This window comes from Onychostruthus taczanowskii, unplaced genomic scaffold (assembly GCF_017590055.1).
Source record: "Onychostruthus taczanowskii isolate IOZ18803 unplaced genomic scaffold, ASM1759005v1 scaffold4, whole genome shotgun sequence".
NCBI lineage: Eukaryota > Metazoa > Chordata > Aves > Passeriformes > Passeridae > Onychostruthus > Onychostruthus taczanowskii.
The window spans coordinates 23,529,718-23,555,052 of NW_024501459.1; the positions used below are offsets into that span (position 1 = coordinate 23,529,718).

The following is a 25,335-nucleotide window of genomic DNA, read 5'->3' on the forward strand; positions in this document are numbered from 1 at the left end:
TTCATATGTAATACAAAATATGAAGCTGATGCAGGGTAAATAGCCCATATAACCCTTCTCCTCTCCACACTTCTGGCCCATCTTCTCCCAATTGTCTTTCAAGTAGATAAGCTAATTTACAACTTAATTATTTTCTCTAATTAATATGTGCAGCGCAGGAGAACGAAAATCACTTAGTATGGAAAAATTATGGTTTGTTTGGGTATGTGAATGTGCTACTGTGAGTTAGCAAGTTCCATACATTTAACTTCTGTCCGTTAGTGTGCTTTAGATTGTGAATGCAGAGGAATTTGACTCAGTCCTTTGACCAGTGTTCATTTAGTCAGCCACTGTATTCCCTTCTAGAAGTTGTAAGCCTCAAGCCCAGCACACTTCTGCATTTAGTGCCTTTAGCAAAGAGAGTTAAAGCCTAAAAAATATCATTATGTACAAGAGGCATGCAGGGTGGGTGAGATAAAATAATTGGTAGCAACATTTCTCCATTGGTGAGTAAAGGCCAACACAGCAGTTTAAACCCCAGAGCCCTTGGGCAGAACCCTAGAAAATGTTCTGTTATTAGCAATGCCTTTTGGTTGGTGAATAAATGAACTCCTGAATGGTCTTGGTGTAACTGCTGTGAGTGTAAACATATGTGAAAGGAGAGAAAGCAATCATACAGAAACCATGATGACTGGAATTTGTTGTCATTTCTTATTTTAAAATATTTCCACACATTGAATTCTACTTTCTTCCATGGTAGAGTGGATCACAGGAAATGCGTTATTGATTATGTTATTGTAAATTATAAATTTTAAATATTGTAAATATTGTAAATATTGTAAATGTTATTGCAGGTGCGAGATATTTTGTATTATTACTTGTGCAGAGTTCAACAGTCGTGAGATAAAAGGCCAAATGGGAATTTCACTTGATGGAACACATTAGATACTCTTCTGTTGTGGGCTGCCAGTAGTGCAGCAGAAATGCCAGAAGGAGAGGTGTTAGTTAGAAAATTCACAGCAGCTGCAGCCTACATTTCTGAAACTGGACAACAAGAATCAGGTAATCATTTGTCTATATGTCTATGTACAGTGTCAGCATTGTGGGGTTGAATGCAGGTGATGTGGCTTTCTTACAGATGGGAATTCATCTTTTTCCCTTCTTCTGTTTCACAGACCTGGTGCAAAAGAAGAGCCAAGCATCCAAAAGCAGGTGCTGGAGGCTTTCAGGTATGTGATGTCCAATGCCTGAATCACAAGTCAAATGTTGTGCCAGGAGCACTTTAAATGTTTGTGCTGTCTCTAAAATTCCCATCACCTTTAATATTGCACTTCATTATAAATGGAGATTTAAAAAAAATCTCTTCTACTCCTGCAAACATTTTACAATTCTCTTCTGTAAAAATGAAAAACAAAACAAAACAAAACAAAACAAAAACCCAAAAAAAAAAGAAAAAAAAAAAAAAAAGAGGGGAACAAAGGGGCAAGGACAACTATAGTTTACTCTCATCTTATACATGCTTTTGTTTCATTAAAAGGAGTATGATACAGCAACTGGAAGATTATGACTTCTCTTAGCTTCAAGCAGATAATGCCAGGAAACTGAACAGAGACATGATATACAGAGTCTAATTTATCATACTGTTTTTCCACCTATGAAGCCTGAAACAGTGAAGTGTTTAGGTTGAAATACTGATCAAATTTGCTGTTTTCTAGAGGATGGCTTTCAGATTTTGTGGAATGGAGTAAGAATGAAAGAGCTGTTAAGCTGTCAGTAGCTTTTAACTGTTGGCATACTGAACTTCTGGATAAAATGAAAACAAACCAACCAGTTTTTCTGCACAAAACTCACAAGCACTTTACTCCAGAAAATTGTATTTAAAAAGCTACAATAGTATCCTAATTTGGACAAACATTTTATAGTTATGAAGTAATTTCAGTGATCTGAAAATCAAAATATACTTTCAAAAATTTTATTTTTGTAACTTTGAAATGTTCTAGTGTAGTGAATTTTTATGTGTGTTTGAAATTGCCATTCATTTCCTCTGTTTTTTTCCAGAGTCCACAATTTATCACCCTATCATATTCCAGAGAAAATCACTGCAGAGTTGCACATTCGTCATGGCTTTGTGTTTTTTTAAAAGAAGAACAGTAAATGTAAAAACTTGCTTTTGCATATTCAAAAATGCCTTTGAAAATGTTTGTGCAAAGAAGGAAGTAACTGCAGAGAGTCATTTTAGACACTTCAGTTTTCAGTGGAAATGCATAAACTGGTGAGAGGGGGCTGAACTGGTGGTGGGGGGAACATTCTTTAGAAACAGTACAAAATTACTGAACTCACATCTTGAACATGCAGGGCCTAGCTGCAGAAACCTGCTGAGGTCAATTAAAATCTTGATACTAATTTTCATAGGTTTCAGATTAACCTCATCTTTATTTTGTGGAATTACATTGTGATGGATTTATTTTATCCTCAGGCTTACATGCTTCTGTCTTCACACTTATTGTTAAGTCTTCCAATAATGGTGGTTTTAATTTGGCATTCAAGTTATGTTCCTCCCTGTGAGAAATATGTGTATAATACAAATAAAAGCCAGGAAATGGTTATCTGAAGATGGTGGTCTAAAGAAGAAAAGGTTGTCTGAAGAAATGTTCTAAAATGCTGGCTTTTGTTTGATGGAAATATGTTTTGGCTTGACTCTAAACTATTTAAATAAACATTATTTATTAAATAAAAAGTGGTTGGTGTGATAGTCTGTAATGTTTTTCTCGAATCATCCATCCTTGTTGATCTATTTTCTGTTATGTCCACTTCTGGTGATAATCTTGAATATTTCTGCATCTGCAAGTCTAAATGCCAGACTCTTTTAGGCTCTGTCTCTGAGAAAATAATAATTAGTCTTATCTATGGCACATCATTATACTGCATTATTTTATCCTTGTAATGCATTGATATAGTTTTAATATTACATGAAATGTGACTAGATTCCAGCATTGGTGAAGCTGTATCTGTAAAGCTACACAGTCCCAAAAACTTGTGAAACTCATTTTTTTTCATTTCCCCATGAATCCACAGTGTAATGAAATGTATCACTCTGAGGATAAATTATGGGTATGGATTTTTTCATAATATATCTGGCAAGATAGCTCTGACTCAAATGAATAAATCAAGACTGTTTTTAGCCCTCCAATTCTGTGTGCTTAGATGTCTGTGGCTGATGAAGAGCAGTGTGCCAGGAATCAGGATTCTCACTGTGCCATCTCCCAGTCAATGCAGTCTGTATCCCTTGAACACTAAAAGGAAAATCACAATCAACCAATCACTCTCTTTCAAGCTCTGCCTGTACAGGTTGGTATTAAAGTGGCAGGAAAGTGTGTGCCAAAAGTGCACCATAGTACAGTACTGCCAAACTTGGAGTGAAGAGAGGTATGTGAGCAAAGCTCTAGCAAAAGGGGAACCTTTGTGTTAGCCTCTCCCGTTAGAATTCCCCCCATAAAGTCAGGAATGTGGACTGGCCAACTGCCCTGGGGGAAAATTTAGACAATTTGGAAGACCTAATTCAAAATATTTGAAGTAATGTCACTTGGAATTGTCTGCTACTAGCTTTGCAATATTGTTCTATACAATAATTGTCTGTTTAATCAGATTACAAAAGCAAACATTCACTGCCTGTGTACCTGTGTCCAGAGGAGTTTCTGTAGCCCATTCTTATGTGCATCTTTTCCGTCATTCAGATTGTCATGTTATTTTGTAACCATGGAGAAGCAGGGAGGGATGCCTGTTGGTCGAATTTAGATTTCTTCGGCTGAGTGCAAACCAATTTTTGAGAAAAATGAGAAAACATTTCTTAATGTAAATTGTACTGTCACTCCCTTATATCATCAGTGCAAAATGGATTTCTTTCCAGATCATCTGAACTGTATAATTAGCATATTGTTAAAGCATAGGTTTGGATGTGCAATATTGTATACATTTTCAGTGGCTCAAGATAAATGCAATTGCATCAAAGAAACTAATAATTGGTCAAATAATAAAAGTTAATTTTTTTAAAAACTGAGGCATCTTATAACAACTTTACCATATTTTTCTCTAAAATTATTCATTGCAATTTTTTAAAATCTATCTGTGTTTTGAGTAGGAATGTTTGATGGGAAATGTAAATAACCATTGCTTCTAAAATGGTATAGCCCTTCTGAATGGGATGACCCATTATAGGAAGAGGATAAGATTTCAAGTCTGTTATCAGTTCCAGAAATATTGTGTGTGGTTTTGGTGCTGTGCTCCCTATTGACTTAACAAACAATCTCTTTACCGTAATTTTCTTATATTTCTCATATTTTCCTACTGTTTTGTTTTACAAAGGTAGGGATTAATTTGATGTAAGTTGTCTGGAAGTCACAGTGTGCTTTTCATTGCTATTTTATGATGATTTATGTGCTTTAGACTTCAGAATTATTCATATGCTATATTGCCCAGTAACATTTGAAAAATACAATATGGTTGCTGAGTTTAATTCATTTATCTTGCCTGGGTATTTGGAGCATGTATAAAATGTAACTTCTCCATCATGTCATAAAAAGTTATTGCACTCCTAGGATCATGAATTCAAGAAACATGACATAATAGACTGGCAAATATGGCCTTGTGTCTTCTGATGATGATCCAAATCCACCCACTTATCTTGATCTGCCTATATTGTTAACAACATGAGTTGTCATACAACTAATTTTTCATTTTAACTGTTCTTTATGTACAGTGCAGTGTAGAATTTACTTTTTATTGCCTTCAGAGGGAAGTATCATACCTCTCAGTGAAATAATGGTTTTGTCAGACACTGGTATCTTTATTGTGTAGTGCTTTTAAATTCTACACTATTTATACCAAGCTCTCGTGGTGTAGGACAGGTGAGATGTGATGCCTCTGTTTCTCCCTGGGAATACTTAAAGCTTTCTAGATACTGAAGTGTGCTGTTGATATGGTAGTTGTGTGGTCTGTGTTGTAGCTTTCAAAGAGAATTATTTTGTTCTTCTAAGTACTCTATGAAAGTGCAAAATGCAAGCAGCCACTGGAAAGGACTGACAAACCTAAAGCTTCTACTTGCAGTCTTCGTATTGATTTGCCTGCTTCTTCCTACCATAATTATACTCATTCAAAAGTGCAGACATTGATTTGCTGTTGGGGGTTTTGTTTCATTTGCGCATGACGAGGAGAAACAGCAATTTTATTGCATGCAGTGCTGGTGTTTAGCTGTCAGGAGTTGCTTAAATGGGTGATTGTGAAAAAAGTCAAAGAATGATGCATGATTGTAAAACTCTTTGGGTCCAAGGTAAAAACAGATGACACATTTGTCCTGGAATGGCATTGAGGAGTCAGGTACCACACAAATTGAAATTATTTTAATTGTTGTAAATATTTCTAGGAAGATGACAATAAGTTAGAAAAGGTGTTCTCTGTGTACTTTGGTGGCAGGTAAGAAGGCAATAAATGGTTTGCTTTCTTGTGTTACCTAGAATATTTTGGAACAACTGAACTCAGTATTTCAAAGGGTTTGCTATTTTGTTGAGTATATCTAAGAGATATAAAGCAATATAAAAATAAATATTTTCTCACCTACCTAAATTATTTGATTGTAATAATTTCAAGGGTGAAAGCATGCAATGTTTGAATTTTCATAAATTTCAAAATCAAATTAAAGCAAACACCTCAACCATCAAGTACTATATTTGAAGCCAGTCTTTCTTTCTGGTTATCTTTTCCTGTTAGTCAGAGAGTACAGGAGCTGAGCTTTGTTTAACTGCTCCAAAAAGTGATATGGAGTACATATCAGAAACATAATCAACCCCCACCTGCAAGCCTACTTGCCAGAGACAAAAAAGTTGCAAAATATTTGAAAAGGGAATTCCTTTCAGAATGCCAAGGTTTGTTATTTTTTTGCTGTGTGGATTACAGTATCACGTAGAAGCTGTTGGTTTCTACTGACACAGATCCTTTTGTCCTAGGTACTGTGCTTTGTAGATAAATAAATACTTGTCTATCTAGCTATCTAGCTATCCAGCTTGCATATCTGAGTATCTGTTTTACATTTTTATATGTACATCCATATATGCAAACACAGTTACAGTCCCCACTCAGGATTGCATGCTATTTAAAAAGACAGGTCAATAAAAGGTGGGAGAAAGGAATTGTTATTACTTCCAGAGTTACAGAGAGATTATGAGTGATATTGGATGTCCCATAGGAGGTCGGCTTAGATCCAATTTACCAAGCACAGATCTTTCAAAGATTAAAACTAAAACGTTTGCAGCAAGACTGGCCTTCTCTAAAAGTCTGTGCATCTTTATTTGATAGTTTCTTGGAACTGTTATTATGATATGCATGGGAAAGTACTTGCAAAGGCTTGAGCTACTTTTTTGTACTTTGGTATTGGCTTTTGAATATCTGTCTCTCATTTAAGAAAGTAATTTCCAGTATTTTTAATTGGTTGTCAAGAGGAAAAGGCAGCATAAATATACAAAAAATATCAAAACATATCATGGCTATATTTGGCACAGTGGAAGACTTTGTAAGCTGTGTGGGTTTATTTATACGTATATTCTCACATATGAGTAAGTTAAGGTGCTAATGTTACAACCCAGCCATAAAGATTTTTTTTTTTGTGTGTGTGAAATGATCTTATTGATTTAGAATTCTAACATACTTATAAATGTTTACAAAAAGTGTGAAAAAATTAAAACTTACTAGTTTTAGAGCATAATATGCAATTTTCCTCCAGGTATGGTGTTATTTCCTCCAATACTTTCATGTTTATTCACTTTACATCAGCATAACGTTTACAAACATGGAGTTTTATTTTATTTAATTGTGACCTTAATGCTTCTGTAACTTGAAAGTTTCTAGTTTCAACTTAGGCTTGACTGGCAGATGATCTCTGATCAATAGGGAGAAGACAGAAAGTTATAAATCAGTTGTGTGAGGGAGAGCATATGGGCCTTACTGCTCATGTATTTTCTGGTATTTGCTTCTGGACATTGTTGGAGGCAGTCACTGGGAGCTTGGCTATGACACAGTACTGAGGAGGAGGCTAGTGGCTGCTGAACTGCCCAGGGAAGCAGTGTCCAGGGGACAGGAGATGGCCAGGAAGCTGGCTTTTATGGAGAGGTACTGGAATATAAAAGAGAGTGGTCCCAGCTCCTGTGTGGAAGTTCAAGCTTTTTCAGATACTGAAAGGCTTGTTTTTTAAAACCATTAACTGCAACAATGGTTATGTAAAAGTAGGATTTGTTTCTCTAGATATTCTACTCCTTTAAGCTAATGCATTGTGTATCCTGTTAATATACTTTGTTAATTGAGAAGAAAACATATGGGGAAAAAAACTGGTAGAATCAAGCTGTCTTTCTCCAAGATTCCCTTTACAGCAAATTGTCTGTGCCTATCAAAAAGGAATTGTTAAGTTGAAAAGTATTTATGTACATCAAAGGAATCGTCACAGTTAAAATAGAAATTTTCTCTTTGTATTGATGCATGTGATTTTTTTTAATGGGGAGTTAGACAGGAGCCAATATTTTTAGGGAGATTTTTATGCTATTACATATGATTTATAAAGTGCTGATTTTATTATTGGGAATAAAAATTCCAAACTGCATCTTTTTCAATATAATCATTTCATACGTACTTATCCTTTTTAACTCTATATATTTAATAATAGGCTATGCTTCTTATATTCTTACAGTAACTCACCATTGCAGGATAATAAGAAGCTGTTAAAAATTGACATTAATATTTTTAAAACATCGTAATATGGGTCGGTTTTAAGGCTTCAATGACAAAATAATTCTGTAGCCCAGATATGTTTGAATTATAATTCTTTAGATCACTGTTGACACTGTCTGTTTCATGACTGTTTGACTGTTTTGCCAGAAATACTTTCCTACTTCTTCAAAATAATGAGTTTATTTTAAGTATTGTGTTTTCAGAAGCAGTGATTGCAACTGTCAGGGAAAGTTGGGGCTCCTGTCACTAGCACTGACTTCCTCTGAGACCCTGAGTTTCTTATTTAGGCTGAAATTTTTAGTAAGGCCATGGAGTATGTGGCTTGTTCTCAATTATGGTTTACAGACATAAAGTCTAAGCTGTGAAGTCAGTCTCAAGAGGTCATTCTTCAGGAAGAAGACAGTGTGTCTACATCCTACTGCCACAGAACATGTGCCAGTGCTGGTTCTTCCTCAGGCTCCCCAGTCACTTCACTGCATCTGTCCAAGCAGCAATGGGGTGTTCAAAGCCTGTGCTGGTAAAAGGGAGGGTGGTGAGGCAAAGTAATTTAGGATATGCTTTACACACATGATGTCCCTGAGACTTACTCATATGAAGGTCAAGATCATTCCTGTACAGAAGGCTGCCACAAGACCAGTATTCTACTTAAGTCTTATGTAAGCCTCAGAGTAGGATTTAGGCAGTGCACAGGACTTGTGCTCAATCTCTGTTCAAGGGTTTATTTCACTCTAAGTTACAAGTCTGCTGTATAAGTGAGCATCACTCTTTATATCAGCTTCAAAGTCTGGGCTATGCTAAGATGTAGGTGGATGTGGAAGCAGTGTGATAGTCCAGGCTGAGGCACTGAGGGGTGCTCTGGTCCACGTCCAAACCCAGCAGTCAGTTCCTGTCTGGCAGTGTGTTAAGAAGCGGTGCTGGTCACTGCTGGTACTTGATCACGGAAGATGTAGATAAGCACATAACTCATGAGTGCTGGAGCAGTGCACAGCCATGTGTCTGTTATGCATGGCCATCCTCAGCAAGTGCAAAGGAATTATTAATTTGAATCTTGATATTGTACATTATAGTTATACTACATTTATCTCTATTTATAATAATGTTGCTTTTCATATAAATTGCATTTATAATGGATGTGACTATATATTGCATGCATGCAGTGGAGCATAGCATTCAATCTCCCTTTGTTCCCGTCTCCCTCTCACTTTCCTAATCTCAACAATAACTAGATCTTTTCGATGGTTGCACTAAATACTGATAAATTGGAGTCTTTGCTGAGGTTTTTGTCTTTTTCTTTGTACTCTCAGAATTTTGTTGGAAACATTGACAGGAAATAGGAAACTACTTCTAAAGCATCTGCTTCTTTTGCAAGACATTTGGGCAGTTTGGCTCACATACTTTTAGCTAGATATTGGTGTCTAAGCAGTGGCTTCATAGCTCTGAGTATGCATATCTGATAGAAAGCAAATAACTTATCTGCTGTTGCACAAATGAGAGATGAAAATGGATCCTTCTATCTAAGCATAAGTACTGTAAACTGAGAAGACACCACAGATACGGTCACAGATGATCTCATTACTTTGCTTTTAGAGTAAAAAAGAATACTTTTCAAAACATTTTTGCTCATGTAATATTTTTAATTACATAAATATGGATACATCAGTCTTCATACTAAGTTAACTTCAGTAGCTTTTTACATTCAGTAGCAACACAGGCTGCATTGATATTTTTCATTTTTCCAAGTAAAAAAGAGATCCAACAACTGGGTAAACATGCAAATGTCTATGATTTGATTTATATAATTATCATATATACTTGTGTAAATAATACTGTTAAAAAAAAAAAAAAAGTGAGCATCTTTGTCCTGGTTCAGGGCTAAAAGGATTCCAAGAAGTCCTAGGGAAAGATTGGTGTAGGTGATGGTGAAATGTCAGATTTTCTCCCGTGCAGAATAGCATGTATGTCAGAAAAAAACTTCAGTCTGTGTTATGTAAGCTTTATTTTCAGTTGTGCCCATTTTCTATTGTCTTACATACAGTGCTTCATGAACCTCTAAGTGTATTTCAACTATATGAAGCAAAAAAAAAGCAGACAGACTCAGAACTGAAATGTTTTGCATATATTGGGGAGAATCTGCACACAAAGGGACATTTATCAGGGGCTACTGTTCCTCTGCTGAGGGAGGGAGCATACCCAGGAGTATCCAGAAAGAGATGATGATCTTATCGAGAAAACCTTCTTCAGCAGTATTGTCAGCCCGCTCTTGCCAAGTCTGGCATTTCAGTATCCTGTGTATTCCTGGTGGAGAGGAAGGGAGCAAAGCTGTGCAAGCTGCAAGCAGCAGGGATGAAGAACCTGCTCAGCCTGCTGGGTCAGTGCAGTGTTACAGCATAACTGGGAGGCGTGTTTGCCACTATGGACTGTCCATGTGAGAAAGCAGTTTACACTATTCCTCTCATAGAGAACTGCAGTTAGGGCTCTTTGGCTACACTGGTTCTCTTTGGGAATTTTTTTTTCTGTATTTTTGCAAGTACTTCTACTCCAGGTTTACCTAATATATGGAGGCAGTAACAAACCTCTTGAACTACACAAAGATGGAAAACTATCGAGAAAAACAAATAAACAAAAAAATTCTTTTCTTCTGTGGAGATGTGGAGGTAGAAAACAGAGGGTAAATTGTCCTTGCAGTTAGTAGATTTGAAAACTAAAGATCTTTTCTTCTTATTTCATTTCAGGATCAGGATTTTGCCATGATGGCTGAGTTTATTTTGACTCTATCTGTAGACTAGATGCTGATATAAACACAGTATTTGCTCTATTATGTGGATCTTGACTCTGAAGCAAGTGAACAAACCTTTGGCATTGTTAGCATATCTTGAGTATATGTATTTTTCTTTCTACTTTTTTCCCATTTTTTTCCTTTAAGCATGCTTCTGTAGGTTTAGTGAAGCAGTCCTAATAAAGGAAAAGTCTATAGACCTGTGTAAAAATATAAAATTCTAATCAAATTCTAGCAACCATGTTCATTAGGTACTCCCTCCTTTCTGACTTCTGGGGAAAAAACAGTACTTTTCGTTCACCTTAAACCATAAAAGTTATTTTGATGGCATATGTGATGAAAAATTATTATTTAGTTTGCCATTTCCATTTCCTTAGTATCTACTCAATTTATGTGCTATTAACATTTATTCAATTAATTGCTCTCCCTTCCAGTTCCCCCCAAATGTAGAATTAGCATTGTAATTTCAAATTGGTGCAGGCAGTGTTCACCACCATAGATCTGTGTTTTTCTAATCTGGGATGTCATCCTGTACTCCTAAATTCTGTAGATTACAGGAGTGTGAGGTAACTTTTTTCTTTTGTATTTATTTTATTTAACTGAATACAAATAGAGTGCTAAAAATCTCAAATAGAGAATTTTTGAAGTGTCAGTCACTTATTTTGACACTCTGGTCTCTGAATGCTATGCTTGTGCTGCAAAACATAGTGCACATTTGAATCAATGAAGTTAGCTGTGTATTTCAGTTTGTGTACCCATACGTGAAGTCTCGTCAACCAGTTAGTGTCGTGGGCATAGCTGGAGCCTGGTGTAAACTAGATAATCAGTAATGGAGCTTTTTCTCAAAAAAGTTTTATGGCACACATGGTGATCTGGCTACTTGGATGTAGAGAATGGGTTTGACCAAATGTCGGGTGAAATCACATCTCTGGGTGCAGTGTAGACACACTTCAGTTTTTCAGTTTAGCCAGGATGCAGCTGAGCAATGAGATATTAGAATAAGTATGTTTTATTTTAGTGGTTTAGCTTGTGAATTGAGCACTGTAATAGCACAGATGCCTTGGCTAGAAAATAGTAGTGTTTGCATTCTAATTCTAGATGGGAATTGATGCACTTCTCTTGTGTTTCAGGTTTGGAGAAAGATGTTTCTTCTCTTACTTGGCAAGTTTTCTGCATCCCAATTTTCTTGAATATCTTATGATCCTCTTTTTCCAGGTGCTGTCTTTGTGTCCTGATCAGACCCAACTTGAGTCTTCAGATAGCTGTTTCCCTAGACTTCTCTCTTGCTTTGTTTCTTAAATTTATTTCTGCCCTCTCTCTCTCTGCCTTCCCCCCACCCCACATCCTTCTGTGCTCTTGTTTTCTCTGAAAATCTTTGCCTAGGCTTTCTCTGTCCTCACTTTCACAATATTTGTTCCTTCCCTTTATTGCCTGATGTAGGACAGTGCTGTTGCAGATAAGGATAGCACCTGCACTCTCTGCCATTTGCAGTTCTAGCAGCAGGTAGAAGAGATAAAGAAACTCTGCTTCTGACTTTCAGGGCTCTAAAGAAAGGTAGGGAGCAGCAAGTTTTTTGTTATAGAAAGCAGAGAAGGGTTTTCATTTGTCATCCTTACCTAGAGTGCACAGCTGCCCAATACTCCTGTGGGAGTATTGTCAAGATGCAGCAATGTTAGGCAGCTGAGTTAGGCATGAAGCAGCTTGTGGCAGCTTCTCCTTCATGGCCTTTGCTATCTAGACCTGCTTCTAATCAAAGGCAAAGGAGATCACTAGGTTAGAGCCACAAGTACCTCCGGCCTGTTCTTGTGTCTACTTCCCTCATGGCTGAGGTTTGGTTCACTCTATTCCTTAAGTGGGATGTATTCTGGAAGGATCAGGGCTGGGGGAAGGAGTTGCTGGTGGGTGGCAATAACTTCAGAAAAGAGAAAAAGGATGCTATGTTCAGAAGCCCTCCACCACCTCAGTGGCAGCAGAATAGCAGCCCTCCCTCCAGGGTGACTCCAATCCAGAGCTGTTTTCTCAGTTTTCAGTCCCGAATCTGTTCCACCTTCTAGCTTATCCTAACATTGTCCTACCCCATCTTTTGGGAAGCAACATGAAGTTTTGCCTTTGCTTGTGGACAACCTAAATAACCTCTGGTTTTGCCAAGACCCCTGAGAATGTCGTTTTCGTAGCAAAGCAAATGATAAAATTTCTTTCAGAGTTTGACTGTAATTCAGTCCATTACTGCTTGTACTCAGTGTGAATTTGTCTCGTATGTAAGTGCCTTCCTAGTAAGATAACTACAATTTTTGAATCCCCCAGTAGACTTGTAATGCTGCAAATCAGACTGTACCCTGACACTGCCCAGGTCGTCCTGCTCTGGAGTCAGTGCACTGACTGCAGAATTGATACAGTATTGTCCACTGTGAGAATTAGGTAACATGATGTATTAAATCCCTGACAAACACAGTAATGTGAGGTGATTTGCCATTTTCAGGGATTTTTAAATTGAAGGTGGTGAGATGCTGCAACAGGTTGCCCAGAGGTGGTAGATATCCCATCCCTAGAAACATTCAAGGTCAGGTTAAACAGGGCTCTGAATGACCTGATCTAATTGAAGATGACCCTTCTTGGTGGAGGAAGGTAGGACTAGATTACCTTAAAGGGTCCTTTCCAACCCTATTCAAAAACCTATTATATGATTCTATGAATTGTCTGTTACCTAATATTCTTCCACAATAACAGAGGCAAGCATCTCATCAGTGCTGGAGGAGGCTTTGTTCATTCATTCATTCGCTCATTCATTAATTCATTCATCATAAAGTGCCATAGCACAGCATATTTTGGGTTACTGCCTCAGAGTCACAGTTGTTTGTTTCTGGATTTTGGACTATTGAATGAGTCCTGTGGAAAGGGAAAGTTACTGTTTTACCATTTCCATTACATTATCTTTTCCAGTGCAATTACCAACTAATTCAAAGCTCTTTGTGTTAAGCTAATAGCTTTTGACTCTCTGCTGTCAGCCACTCCTCTTTGTGCACTTTGCATACAGTTTACCAGTTCCCTTACCACTTACCTATGAAGAACATTTATTTTTTCTCTGAGTAGAGGCTCATCATAGACAAATCATTAAATGGAACATCAAAAAGATCCCATCTGTTAGAGTTGCATATGGGTAAGATCACAATTATCGAAAGCCTCTTTTTTTCCCTTATGCTTATCCGTACAATAAATGTAGTTGTCAGCAGGATAAGTTCACGCATCGGATAAGGTCACAATTTCATTTAGTGACAACTTCCAACAGCGTGAACTTACAAGGTTCGATTTATTAAAGAGTCAGAAGGGATAAGATCACTGCATGGCCAGCCTGATTTATCAGGGTTTGACTGGAGTACTTGAATAGAGAATGTCGTATTTCAAGTTTATGTTCAAAACTGTAGTTTAGTGTGTGTTATGTCTCAGAGACTTGAAAATTGAGGGAGGAGAATTTACAGGAAGTATCTCAATAATGCAGTTTATGTCTGCCAAACAAGTGTGTGAACACTGAATATTGGAGCTACCTTATTAAGAATCACAGAAGTGGAAATGGGATAGTTCTCCACTATCAGTGAATTGCTATGTGCAGACCTACGCATATTAGTTTGTTATAATGGAAGCAATCACCAGCCAAATATTAATTGCAGATTCTTCCTGTGCATATAGGATGGCAGGCAAATGCTGGCTTCTGGGTTGGGCAGCACTTAAGAACTGAGGATGTTTTTAACTAGCTCACTCTGACTTCAGAGGAGTTCTTGCTTGAAACTACAACACACACAATTTCTCTGCCATGCAGAAATACTCATTAGAGAGCCAGGTGGCTGTGGACTGGAAATATGCAAAGAAGGAGCCATTTGCTTGTGGAAATTGGTAGAGCCCCATGATGTCAAATAACCAGTCTCTAATTGTAGCAGGGCAAGAGCTTACTCATTGTTTTGAACTGACTCCACTTAGAAAGCTATTTTAAATTAAGAAAAAAAACCCCAAAACCTAATGCCCAAAGCTATCAGTGACTTGCTTAGAAGTCTTAAATGCATATGAATCTGGATACAGTTATTTCTAAATGTAGTTCTCCTTTTGTTCCACAAAAGCTGTTCATCATCCACCTTCAGATATATACTCCTTTGTTTCTTACTCCAGATGTAAGTAGATGGATGAAAGCCAGTATTATTTTGTTTCAGAAATATTATATGTAGTTGAATTTTTCTGGTAGTCAGACTGTGGTCAAATCCTGTTAGGGCCAAAAGCTCCTGTTGGATTCTTGTGTACTCTATGTTTTGTGGAGAGATTTTTTTTAAATGATCCTGATTGTGCTGTAAAAGAATACAAAGCTAAACTGACCTCTCTACCTTCTGTTTAATGAAAGCCCTGTGTGGCATGCCTGAAACAATATATGCATGTATGAAAAGAGTCCTAAATTGAGTCCTTTCATTCTGGTTTCCTAGCCACCAAGGTGGCCTAATATCTTAAAAGCCATGGGATGTTTTATAGCTGTACTAGTGAGTCATGACTTGAGGCTTCTTTTACAGTGTAGCTATCATAAGTCTTTGAGTAATCACAGACTTTAAAAGTATGCTACATCAACAAGATAAGAGAAACAGCCCACAGCACTAACAGCATTATCTTTTACCAAAATTGATTAGCCCATACTATGTGTCTCAAATATTTTGTATAAACTTACTCAGCAAGCTGGAAATAAATGTGTTCCTGAAGAACAAGCTGGGGAAAAAAAATCAAAAAACCCACTTGCTCCATAGCAAGGAAAGGGCAAGTAAATACGGCTAAATGAAATGTCTCTTAAGTAATTTTTTTTACCTTACTCACAAAAACTAAAAGCAGAGCATCACTTCCTATGTACTTGTATTTCTTAGTGCTCCTTCTATCATACTTCTTGCTTTTTGATCGGAGAGCTGACAAGTCTGGGATGAAGAGAGTAAAACTGCTTCTCTACTTTGCTTGGAAATTATGAGTATATCACATATTTTATTTCAGGGAAGGAAGTAGGAAGGAGTTCTGTTATAATTTGCTGTTGTGAAGGAACTTGTATTCAGTACTGAGATGGTCTGTTGTGATTGCAGATTACTTGAGGTGCCTAACAGTTTTTGGCACAGAATTTTCTGTTTCCTTTGGGTTTGAACATGGATTAAAGAAGGCTGCAGCAGCTTTTCATCTTTTTCTTTTCTTTTCCTCCCCACATGTTGGAATTTCCATGGACCAGTATATGTGAGGAGTCAGTACCAGCTGAGTCTTTGCACTTCTTACTGTGAGTGGTGATACAGCAATGAAGTCTCAGATCCTCTTCCTTCTCCTGATGTAATCTGTGAAGATTCTGAGCAGTTGTGCAGGGGATGGTATCTGTAGAGAGCACTTCAGATTTACATCTGAACTTCCTCTGGGGCTGAAGGGGAAAATCTTGTCTTGCTGACACATTTTTCAAAGCCTTTTAATTAAGAGTCACAGGGTGAGGTTCTCATTTTCCAGCAAACACCCTTGAAGTCACACATTACAGACGGCCACAGGTATGGCATTTAAACCAGCATCCCTGTGGGAAGTCAGCAGTGAGCAGGGGACAGCTGCAGTTGCATCAAGTGAGAGACTGACCCCCTGTGTGCTGCAGTTGTGGTACCATTCACCAAATAGGAAATTTTAGAGGGGAAAATGTTGTAAATAAATGCAGAGAAGTTGCAGGCAGTGTTAATTTTTTTTCTCTAAAAACCCAAAGATATTCAGTTGAAAAAAAAAAATCTTTGCCAAGGACTAAATTGTAATGTGCTACACCTTGTATAAACATAACCAGATTGTCTCGTTTTCCCTAAAAATGCAAGCAGATTGTCCTTCCCTACTCTGACATTCACCCATAGCATTAAAATGGCTGCTGGTCATGGTGACAAGAGAGAAATGTATCGTTTTTGGAGAACTGCAATAAAGAGAAAGAGAAAGGCTTTGCAGGAAAACATTTTGTTACCCTGTCTGCAATCTACTCCTCTTTCACGGTGTTCTAAGTGGGTGGGGAAACACAGCAGTTTCAGTACAATTCAGCATGATGTTACCCCATAGGCAGTGCATTTCAAAGTATTCATATATATCGAATATTGCCTGAACTACAGCTTTGAACTGTGACAAAAGAGAATAGCAGAGATGCTCCATAGTACCTTATTTAATTATCAACAGAAGGGAAAAAATATATCTGGGGAAAAAAAATGCTTGTTCTTATGCTTGCCTCAAATCGGAACTACTTATCAGGTATAAGATTCATGTTATTAATTTTATTTAAAATATAATGTGTAATGATGTGTACCTTAAAACTTTGGTAGCTTTTTGGATATCAGTGGTTGATCTGCCCCAAGTTTGTCGTTCTTAATCCATTAAAAGACAGGCCTGCTTGTAAATCCACAGGTACAGATAAGGAGTCACTGTTTGACTGTGCCTGAACCCTTTTCAAATGAAAAATGTCAGTGGCAGAAAGGGAGGCTGAATTATTTTTTAAAAGGGTTTTCAAAGATTCTCATGATTCCTCTGGTATCAGTTAAATGTGACATGTCCATAGACATGGCTGTTTTTTAGTGTGGAAAAGCAAGCAAATGCTGCAGTTTTCATCTCTATGTAGAGAGAAAATGCTGCAGTATGGCTAAGTGATAAACATGTAACTTTGCAATTTCTCTCTTACATAATTAACATATAAAGAGATTTTTAAAGCTAATACATTTTGTAACAATGTGACTGTGAGAAGGAAAAAACGCTTTTATGGTTGTTTGGGTTTTTTTTCAGCTTGGACACATGTATGTCACATGTGTAAATTAGATATAATTAATCCATAAGCTTTCCTGCTCACATACTGTCTCTTAAAATGTCATAGCACTGTCATGATGAGGACTCACCCACATACAGAGAAGCTGTTGTAAACCAATACAGCTCTATTTCCTAGATTTGTTCCAGTTTGCAGGAAGGATCTGATGCACGATTTTACGTAGAGTAGTTTTGTAATCTGCAACACTCAGAGGTGAAATTTAGATTTCTGTGCTTGAAAATGGAAGCTGGAGCCAACTCTTCTCTTTGGAAGATGGTCAAGATTAACCCTGTGGACAAGTAAAAGCTTTGCAGCCTGACTGCAATGTAAATCCAGGCATCCAGGGGAATGTTTAGCTGGGGGAAGTCTGTGGAGGCTGCCTGTGAGCCAGGAGGAGTTACTCACTTCCTTCAGCCCAAGGTTCATTTCACAACAACCACCCGGTCTAAATCTGGGACGAATTGACTCCTTGCACAGTTGGACTTTGCTCTGTTTGTGGAAAGGCACCATCCTTGTTTGGGGTGGAGTTGTTGAGATGTGCTGATGCAAAAGACAGGAATCACTTGCATCTGTTTGGTATGGAAAGGGAGCAAGGGGCTTTAGCAGCCATGGAAACAAATTGTGACAAAATCATGGCTTTAGCAAAGTTGAGGTGAGCTCTGCTGCTCCTGAGATCAGCAGATTTTTTGCCTACCTTCAGGAAGGGCAAAGCTTGGAAGTGCAAGAGCATGGAAAAAAAGCAGTCAAACATCTAACAAGAAAAGTACAGATCAGCCTGTCTTTGTTCCATTGTATCCCTATGAAAGTCTGAAACCAGAATTTATTTAGAAAATAATGCTAGAAATTGTGTATATAAATATAACTCTTGCTGTATTTTTAAATGAAACATTTGCTCATAAAAAGTAGTCTTAGTGAAGAGACTGGTTTCAAAGAAGAGTTGCCCAGACTAGTTTTTTAATCTTGAAATAAAATGAAAAAATATGGGCTGGGAAAGGTGGTGACTGAATTTTATTTTTCGTTCCGTGATAATGATTAATTGTGTTATTCTTTCTCTTTACTGGAAAATCCAGAAAAGTTAAGGTGAGCTAAAGCAAAAATTTCTCTTTTAAGTGGCTAATTTTTATATCTTTGCATTCAAAAAGAAAATTTATTCAAAATAAAAACATATCATGTACTAAAAATAATTAGGCAATTCAAAAAATCATCATACAGCTTTCCCATTGCTTTTACTTATTTTGTCTTATAACATTAAGCTAACAATTAAAATTATTTTTTGTTTAATTCTGAAATGTTACTGCCTGTAAAATCTCAAAAGTTCAAAATCCTTTTTGTAATTGCAGGAAACGCTTTTAGTAGTATCTTTGAGGTGTAGTGAATTTTTTATGGTATATGCTGTTTATCTGAAATTTTTAGTTGCTGCATGCTTCAAAATGTGATCTTGTGCAGCAAAATGCATCAAGGAGGGTAATGCACCAGGTGTGGCTAGTGTTGGACTCCTCTCTTTTCAGCTGTCATTTCCCCCTTTCTCAGCACTTCTTAAGAACTCTCATGGGATGCTATTCTGAATAAAATTGCTTTCAAACTCTAATGTGTGTGAAAAGATGCAAGAAAGGAATGGGACTTTCTGAACCAAATTTGAATATAATTATAAGGGAAAAAGGTTTGTTTTTCTTTTGCAGGATGACAAGATCAGTTGTTTTTCAGACAAGCATAATTAATTCTCATTATATTGGTCCTCAGAACATTGTGCTTGTAAAACCCACACAAAGGGAGAGGTGGTTGTTGTCAAGGCATGAGTGAAAGTACTCTCAACACTGCTTGTTTTCTTTGTTTGCAGGAGAGTTGGAGGTGGTCCAGAAAGACGGGGAGCGCAAGATTCAGAGCCGGCAGCAGCTTCCGGTCGGAACAACATGGGGGCCTTTCACTGGGAAGATGGATCTGAATAATAACACCTTGGTATGTAATGCTCCAGGACACTTCTCTTTGTTATACTGTGTGTCATTCTTCAGGGAACAGCCCGAATTGCTCCTCAGACGGAGCATCTGAAAACAGGCATTGTTAGCTTTAACGGACAGTGGTATTTGGCTCTTCTCCAATTTGTTCATCTATGGCAACCATCCACATGAAGTTATTTGGAGCACAGGTTAATAGTGTTTAACTTGTTCTTTTGCTGAAGGGAAATGTCACTTCCTTGTTTGCTGAACCAAGGTGCTGTGTTTCAGTACTAATATCTGATTTTTTTCGTGGCTTTTTAAATTTTTCATAGTATTAATTGCTGAATGCTTAATTTATATTAAAGAAATGTATAAAAATAAATAACTACATTATTTTAAGATAAAATTAATTAAATTTGCCTTAATGTAATTGAACATAGCAAAATCTTCCATCAAATTCACGTTTTTTTGAAAAGCGTCAAAAGACACCTGTCATATATTCTCAAATAGCCTCATTTTTTATTCTGATTGCACAAAGTATGTAGACCATTTTACTTTAAAGTAATGATCTCACTTCAGTGCACTGAAAATCATGTCATTTCTAGGTCTTCATTTCATCTTTGTTTGTGTTGGTTTTAAGTTTGAGCTTCAATATTATTTGTGTATAGTTCAGATTAATTTTCTGAAAATATCAGGAAGGAAACGACTAATATCTCCAGAAAGGTTTAAACAGTCTTGGAACATGCATTGCCCTGTGGGATACTTCTGAAGAACTGTTATCTGCAGCTGGATCACTGTTTGCTGTTGCAGACTTTGCATTGCATGTATTCAGCATAAAGACATGTGGGACAGTTTCACAGGAGGGGATTACAGACATTTTGGGTACGCACTTCTGTGCTGCAAATGGAGAAACTGAGATTCCCACTGTTCCCCAGCACTGGGTGTCGTCCTGCCCTTGCAGGGCCTGAAGAGAGTGAGGAGTGCTGAGTTGCAGGTGTATCATCTGGGACAGTGTGAGAGAGGGGTTGTGTGGACAAGGGAGAAAAAGGGGGAAATTTATTTTCTTCAACTCCTCCCTGGAGAACCTATGCCTATATAATGGAGTTCTCTTTCTAAGAGTTACTGGACAGGATGCATGCTACTTTCTGTAAATATGCATATTAAAATTTGAGTGAAGCGTTATTCTGATTACATAGAATAGTATAGTATAGATATAATGCATAGCAGACATTTAAAATCTTACTATTTTGTACTCTCTTAATGTAATTTATTCATCAAATGGTGCTAAGAAATGTTGCAGAAAGAGGCATGGAAACTTTGTCTAAGTTTCCAAGAGTTCAGTATTCCCAGTCCAGATCAGATTTCCCATTCAGGCACCTGAATAAAGAACAGATTTTCAGAAGTACTGCAGAGTCAAAGCACCTTATTTGTTAGAAAGGAAAAACTGAAAAATTTGAACTTGTCTCATTTTCTCCATCCATTTAATTTTTATTTCTTCATCTATTTTATTATTGGCTTGTCATCACTCTCAAAATGTTTTTCCTAAAAGGTTATATGTGGCAACCACCTGTAATTTAAATAATTTTCTGAATCCCAGTATAACTGATTTCATCACCTTTCATATATTAGAAACCTTAGTCCTGTTGTAGCTCAAAGTGTCTCCAGAATCCATACTGTAGAGAAATGCTAGTTTGGTTTTGTCCACTTGTACCACTTCATCAGGCATATACAACATGAAGATAATGTTTAAGTAGGGGAGGTGGTATTGATTGTCCCTTCTCTACAAAATTTATCTTTATCAGATATTCTTAGAATGCATTTACAACATGTCAACATGTCAGCAGCCAATCATACAATCATATTCTCCCTTAATAGCACAGGAATGTTTTAAGATCTGTTATTGCTTTTTAAATTTGGACAAATACAATTTTTGCTATATCAAAAGCATTTAGCCGAGATAGTTAGGTTTTAATGAACTGGTAATTGAGCAGTGTGCAGAACTGCCTTTAAGTTTTTTTTTTGTTGTTGTAATGGGATAGAACAGCTTTCTCAGTATAGTTCACAGAGATGTGTGATGAAAATCTTCAGGACTTTTTTCTCACTAAACTGGAAAGATACTTTTTTTATTGTCAAATTAAAAATCATAATGTCTATTTTTATTAATACTTGAAAGATTTTAATTTCATTTTGCCTACAAATATAGAAACATTTGGAAATCTGAAAAAAGTTCCTGTAAACAGAATTTTAGTTCTCAGAAATATTGTTTTGTCCCCTGAGCAACTCCATTCCTTGAAAGTCAAAACTGAACTGGGTATCATCTTGATCAATCTGATTTAACTTGGAAGTTGCATCTGACTTTGAAGTTTGCCCCGCTTTGAACAGGACTTTGGATTGGATGACCTCCAGAGATCTCTTCCAACCTGAGTTATTCTCTGATTCTAAGTATTTTTTTCTTTTTCCCAAATATCGGATGTTTCCGGTAATCCTACATTTGTTACTTTAAAATGCTGTGTGAAGAAATGCAAACCTTTTGATGCAACTTTAATTTGCTGTTAAAGCAACAAAACTCCTACATCAGAAACATCAGTTTCTACATGGTTTTCTTTTATCTTTTTTTGTCTTGAAATGATTCTGGGGTTTTTTGTGTATTTTTTGACCCATTTGATTACTTATCTCACTATTGTACATGTTCTCTGTTGCTCATTAGGAGAGCTAGGATTACTTGTATTTGTTACTTGTATTTGTTTTGGGAAACTCATTTGGGTAGAGCCTCACATCCCTAGAATTCAATCAAGCTTTCACATGAGGACCTGAAAACAAGTTTATTTATTTTCTGAATGACAACCTCAAACATTATACTGCTATAAACACCAAATTTTTTCGAGAAGAGTTTTAATGTGGCTTTTTTTGTATAGAGAGGAAAGGAAAGAAAAATTCAGGGATCCCCATGTGAGTAAATATCATAACTTTTGCAGCTACTACCTTTATTGGGAAATCAGTTTGTGTCTTACTACAAGTATCTTACCTGACTGTACTGTTTAGTGATTGCAGTGTGACAGTGCCTCACGGAATTCATTCATGCTATAACAGTCAGAGCTTACTTATTCCCCTTGCACTCTGCACTGAATGCAGCCTGTACAGGTGATATCTTCTTGTTTCCATCAGTGCTGCATTGCTGAATATGGTCTTGCTGCTGTTGGCTCATGAGATGGAGCATGTTAATTAATTCAGCACGGTATTTAATTGAGTCACCGTGCCAGATGTCAGTTACATTTCAGATCTTTCAAGTTTCTGTCTTGAAATATGTTAGCAATACACATACTCTCAGAGTAGTGGAAGACTGGGTACCTTGAACAAAAATTAGTTTAATGCTGTTCACAATTGCAATAGGAATACCAGGTGTTGATATCACCAATGGTGTTGCAGCACTGTTGGGAAATATGGTAGAGCAAAATCCACATCAGGACTGAAGAATACTCAAACTAAAGGTAGACTTGAAAGAGCTCAATGACTAATGAAGTTCTTAATTTTTCTCATCTAGGAGTTTAGCAAATAGTCATTAATTACATACAATTGCATTATGAAATAAGGAATGCTATTATTACGGTTACTGTTGATGAAACTGTCTACATGCAGCCAGCAGAAAATCTTAAAATGTTGTTTTTAGCAAGTCAGTCTTGGATCTTAAAACTTGCCTGCACATTTAAGTTATATTTCAGTTTGACCTTAAGGACTTCCTATATAATTCTTAAATATTTGTAGATACCGATATAGATACTTCTATTATATTTAAAGCAATAGATCTCCTATTTAGATACATTTAGCTATCTATTCCTGTAATTTTGCCAAACTACCAAAATTCCTCTGCTCTCAGCTGCATGCATAATTTGTATCTGTCAGCACAACTGGGCATGTTGTTGTGTCATTACTGCCTTCCATTTCCTCCCACTACTTTCACTTTCTGTCCGCTGTTCGGTAATAATTGGGTAGTCCCTAGAAAATTAAATGCCTAGGAATATATTTTCAAGCCTAAAAAATGAATGTCTACATATATCCAGATTCTGCTTGAGATTTAATATAATCTCCCTGTTTAGACAGACCCATGAAGAGTTTGAACAATACTACTGGCTGTCTACAGATGGTGAGAACTCAGCTGTAGAATGGAAGACAATACAACTTGACTGTGAAGGCTCCAAATCTGTGTCTTGCTGCATCACAGAAAATTCAGTAGTTCATGGATACCCACAAATAGATAGAAATATATTTTGATGCATCAGACTCCTAGTTTGTGATTCCTGTCTAACAGGAAAGTGGGTTTGCACAAATGCCAAGTCTAATATGACCATGCAGGTGAAAAGAGCAGAAGACCTCTCTAGACTGGACATGCAGACCACTGAAAGATTAGCTGCTGGGTACAAGCAGATCTAAATTCAAGGCACTGGCAAGCTAGTTAAGAAAATGCTGTTCACTTGCTTCTTTCAGCTGTAAATATTTTCCCTGTTTGAAGGGACAGCTTGGTGGGAATGAGGCCCATGGAAACAAAAGCAGCCCTGAACCACGTAGCCCACGACAGATGTCGAACAGTGGTTGCTCCAGCAGTAGTGTGGAGGCATTCCAAGAGGCCTTTTCCCTTGGCTGGTGCCATCTAGTTTTTGGTGTTAATCTGTGCCCATGGCAGGGTTTTGCAAAGCAAAACACTGATCAGCTGTATTCAGCTCGCCATTCTCATTTCCTTGTTGCAGGGAAGAGCATGCGGGGCAGGCCTGTATGAGCCTGATAAGGAAAAGAGGATTCAATGTGGATGTGAAGAGAATCCACAGGAGAATGTGCAGGGTTGGGCCAGGCAAGCAGTAGGACACAGCAGGGACCCTTAAATGGCATCTGGGAGGTTCAACACCAAAGAGACATCTCTGCAAGATACGCTCATGGAGCCGTTGCACTGGGTAGTGTGTGAGGGCTGAGGAGCCAAGGTTCAAAATGCAGTAAAGTTATTCACTCACTAATCTGTGGCTGGTCACTTTGGGTCAGAAACCTCATGTCTGTAGTAGACAGTGACTTTCAATCCTCAGAACTGCAGCACGAGGGTTTTCTGGGGACTTGTGTTGGAGGTGCTGCATGGCTACAGAGGGGCTGTAGTCTGTCCATTGTCAGGCTGTAGCGAGTCCTTAGTTTCTTTTTCTCATATTCAAACATGGAGAGGGATAAGATAGAGTTTATCTTTAGATATTTAATTGCAAATGGAGAATTTGGCTCTTAATAGCACAGACACATTTTTATATTAAGTTACCAAAAATAGTGTACTGAGTAATGAACCTTGATTCTCATCTTTGTTATATTACTTTTATTCCTTTAAATATTTCAATATTTTTGTGACTACAAAAACATTTCTTTCTCATTTTTACTACTGTTAGTGTCAGTCTCTTTCATGTCTTGAACTAGATGGAACTTCCTTCCATCCCAAGCATGAGCAGATGTTATTGTTGCAGCACTTAGGATAGCACATGATGTCACCCAACAACTACGTGCTGATGTGCTGTGCATGTGTTGGGATTGGATGCTTAGAGTCATAGAGCCCTTAAAGCTGGAAAACACCTCTAATATCAGCAAGTCCAACTGTTCATCCAGCAGCACTGTGTTCACCACTGAATCGTGTCCCCATGTAACACATTCAAATGTCTCTTGAACACCTTGGGGATGGTGATGCCACCACTTCTCTGGGCAGCCTGTTCCAATGCCTGCCAAAGTGAAGAAACGTTTCCTCATATCTAGTGTAAACCTCCTCTGGCACAACTTGAGGCCTTCCTACAAACTGAAATATTTAAAAAAATATTGAGATATGCCAAGATGTCCACATGGCCATCCACAATGATCTTTGAGAACACATCACCTCACATTACTTCAACTTTTACTGAGTGTTCTCCCATTTATATAGACATGTAGTTTAGCAGAATGCAATGACAAAAGAACCATTTTTTAAACTTTCATGCACAATTGTACTTTAGATGCTTTTTTTTTAAAAAAAAAAAGATATTTCTGCTCTTTTATTTACATTTACACACATTTAAAACACC

At 37.3% G+C, this 25,335-nt stretch overlaps 1 protein-coding gene across 1 annotated transcript in view; it reads left to right on the forward strand.

The window, feature by feature from the left end:
• The window catches only part of ZFPM2 (zinc finger protein, FOG family member 2), a 308,536-nt gene that overhangs the window by 127,112 nt on the left and 156,089 nt on the right, over window positions 1-25,335 (forward strand). Inside the window, exon 4 of the mRNA XM_041413063.1 lies at window positions 19,168-19,286. Coding sequence (XP_041268997.1) covers window positions 19,168-19,286 — 119 coding nt within the window. The remainder of the gene's footprint in view (window positions 1-19,167; window positions 19,287-25,335) is intronic.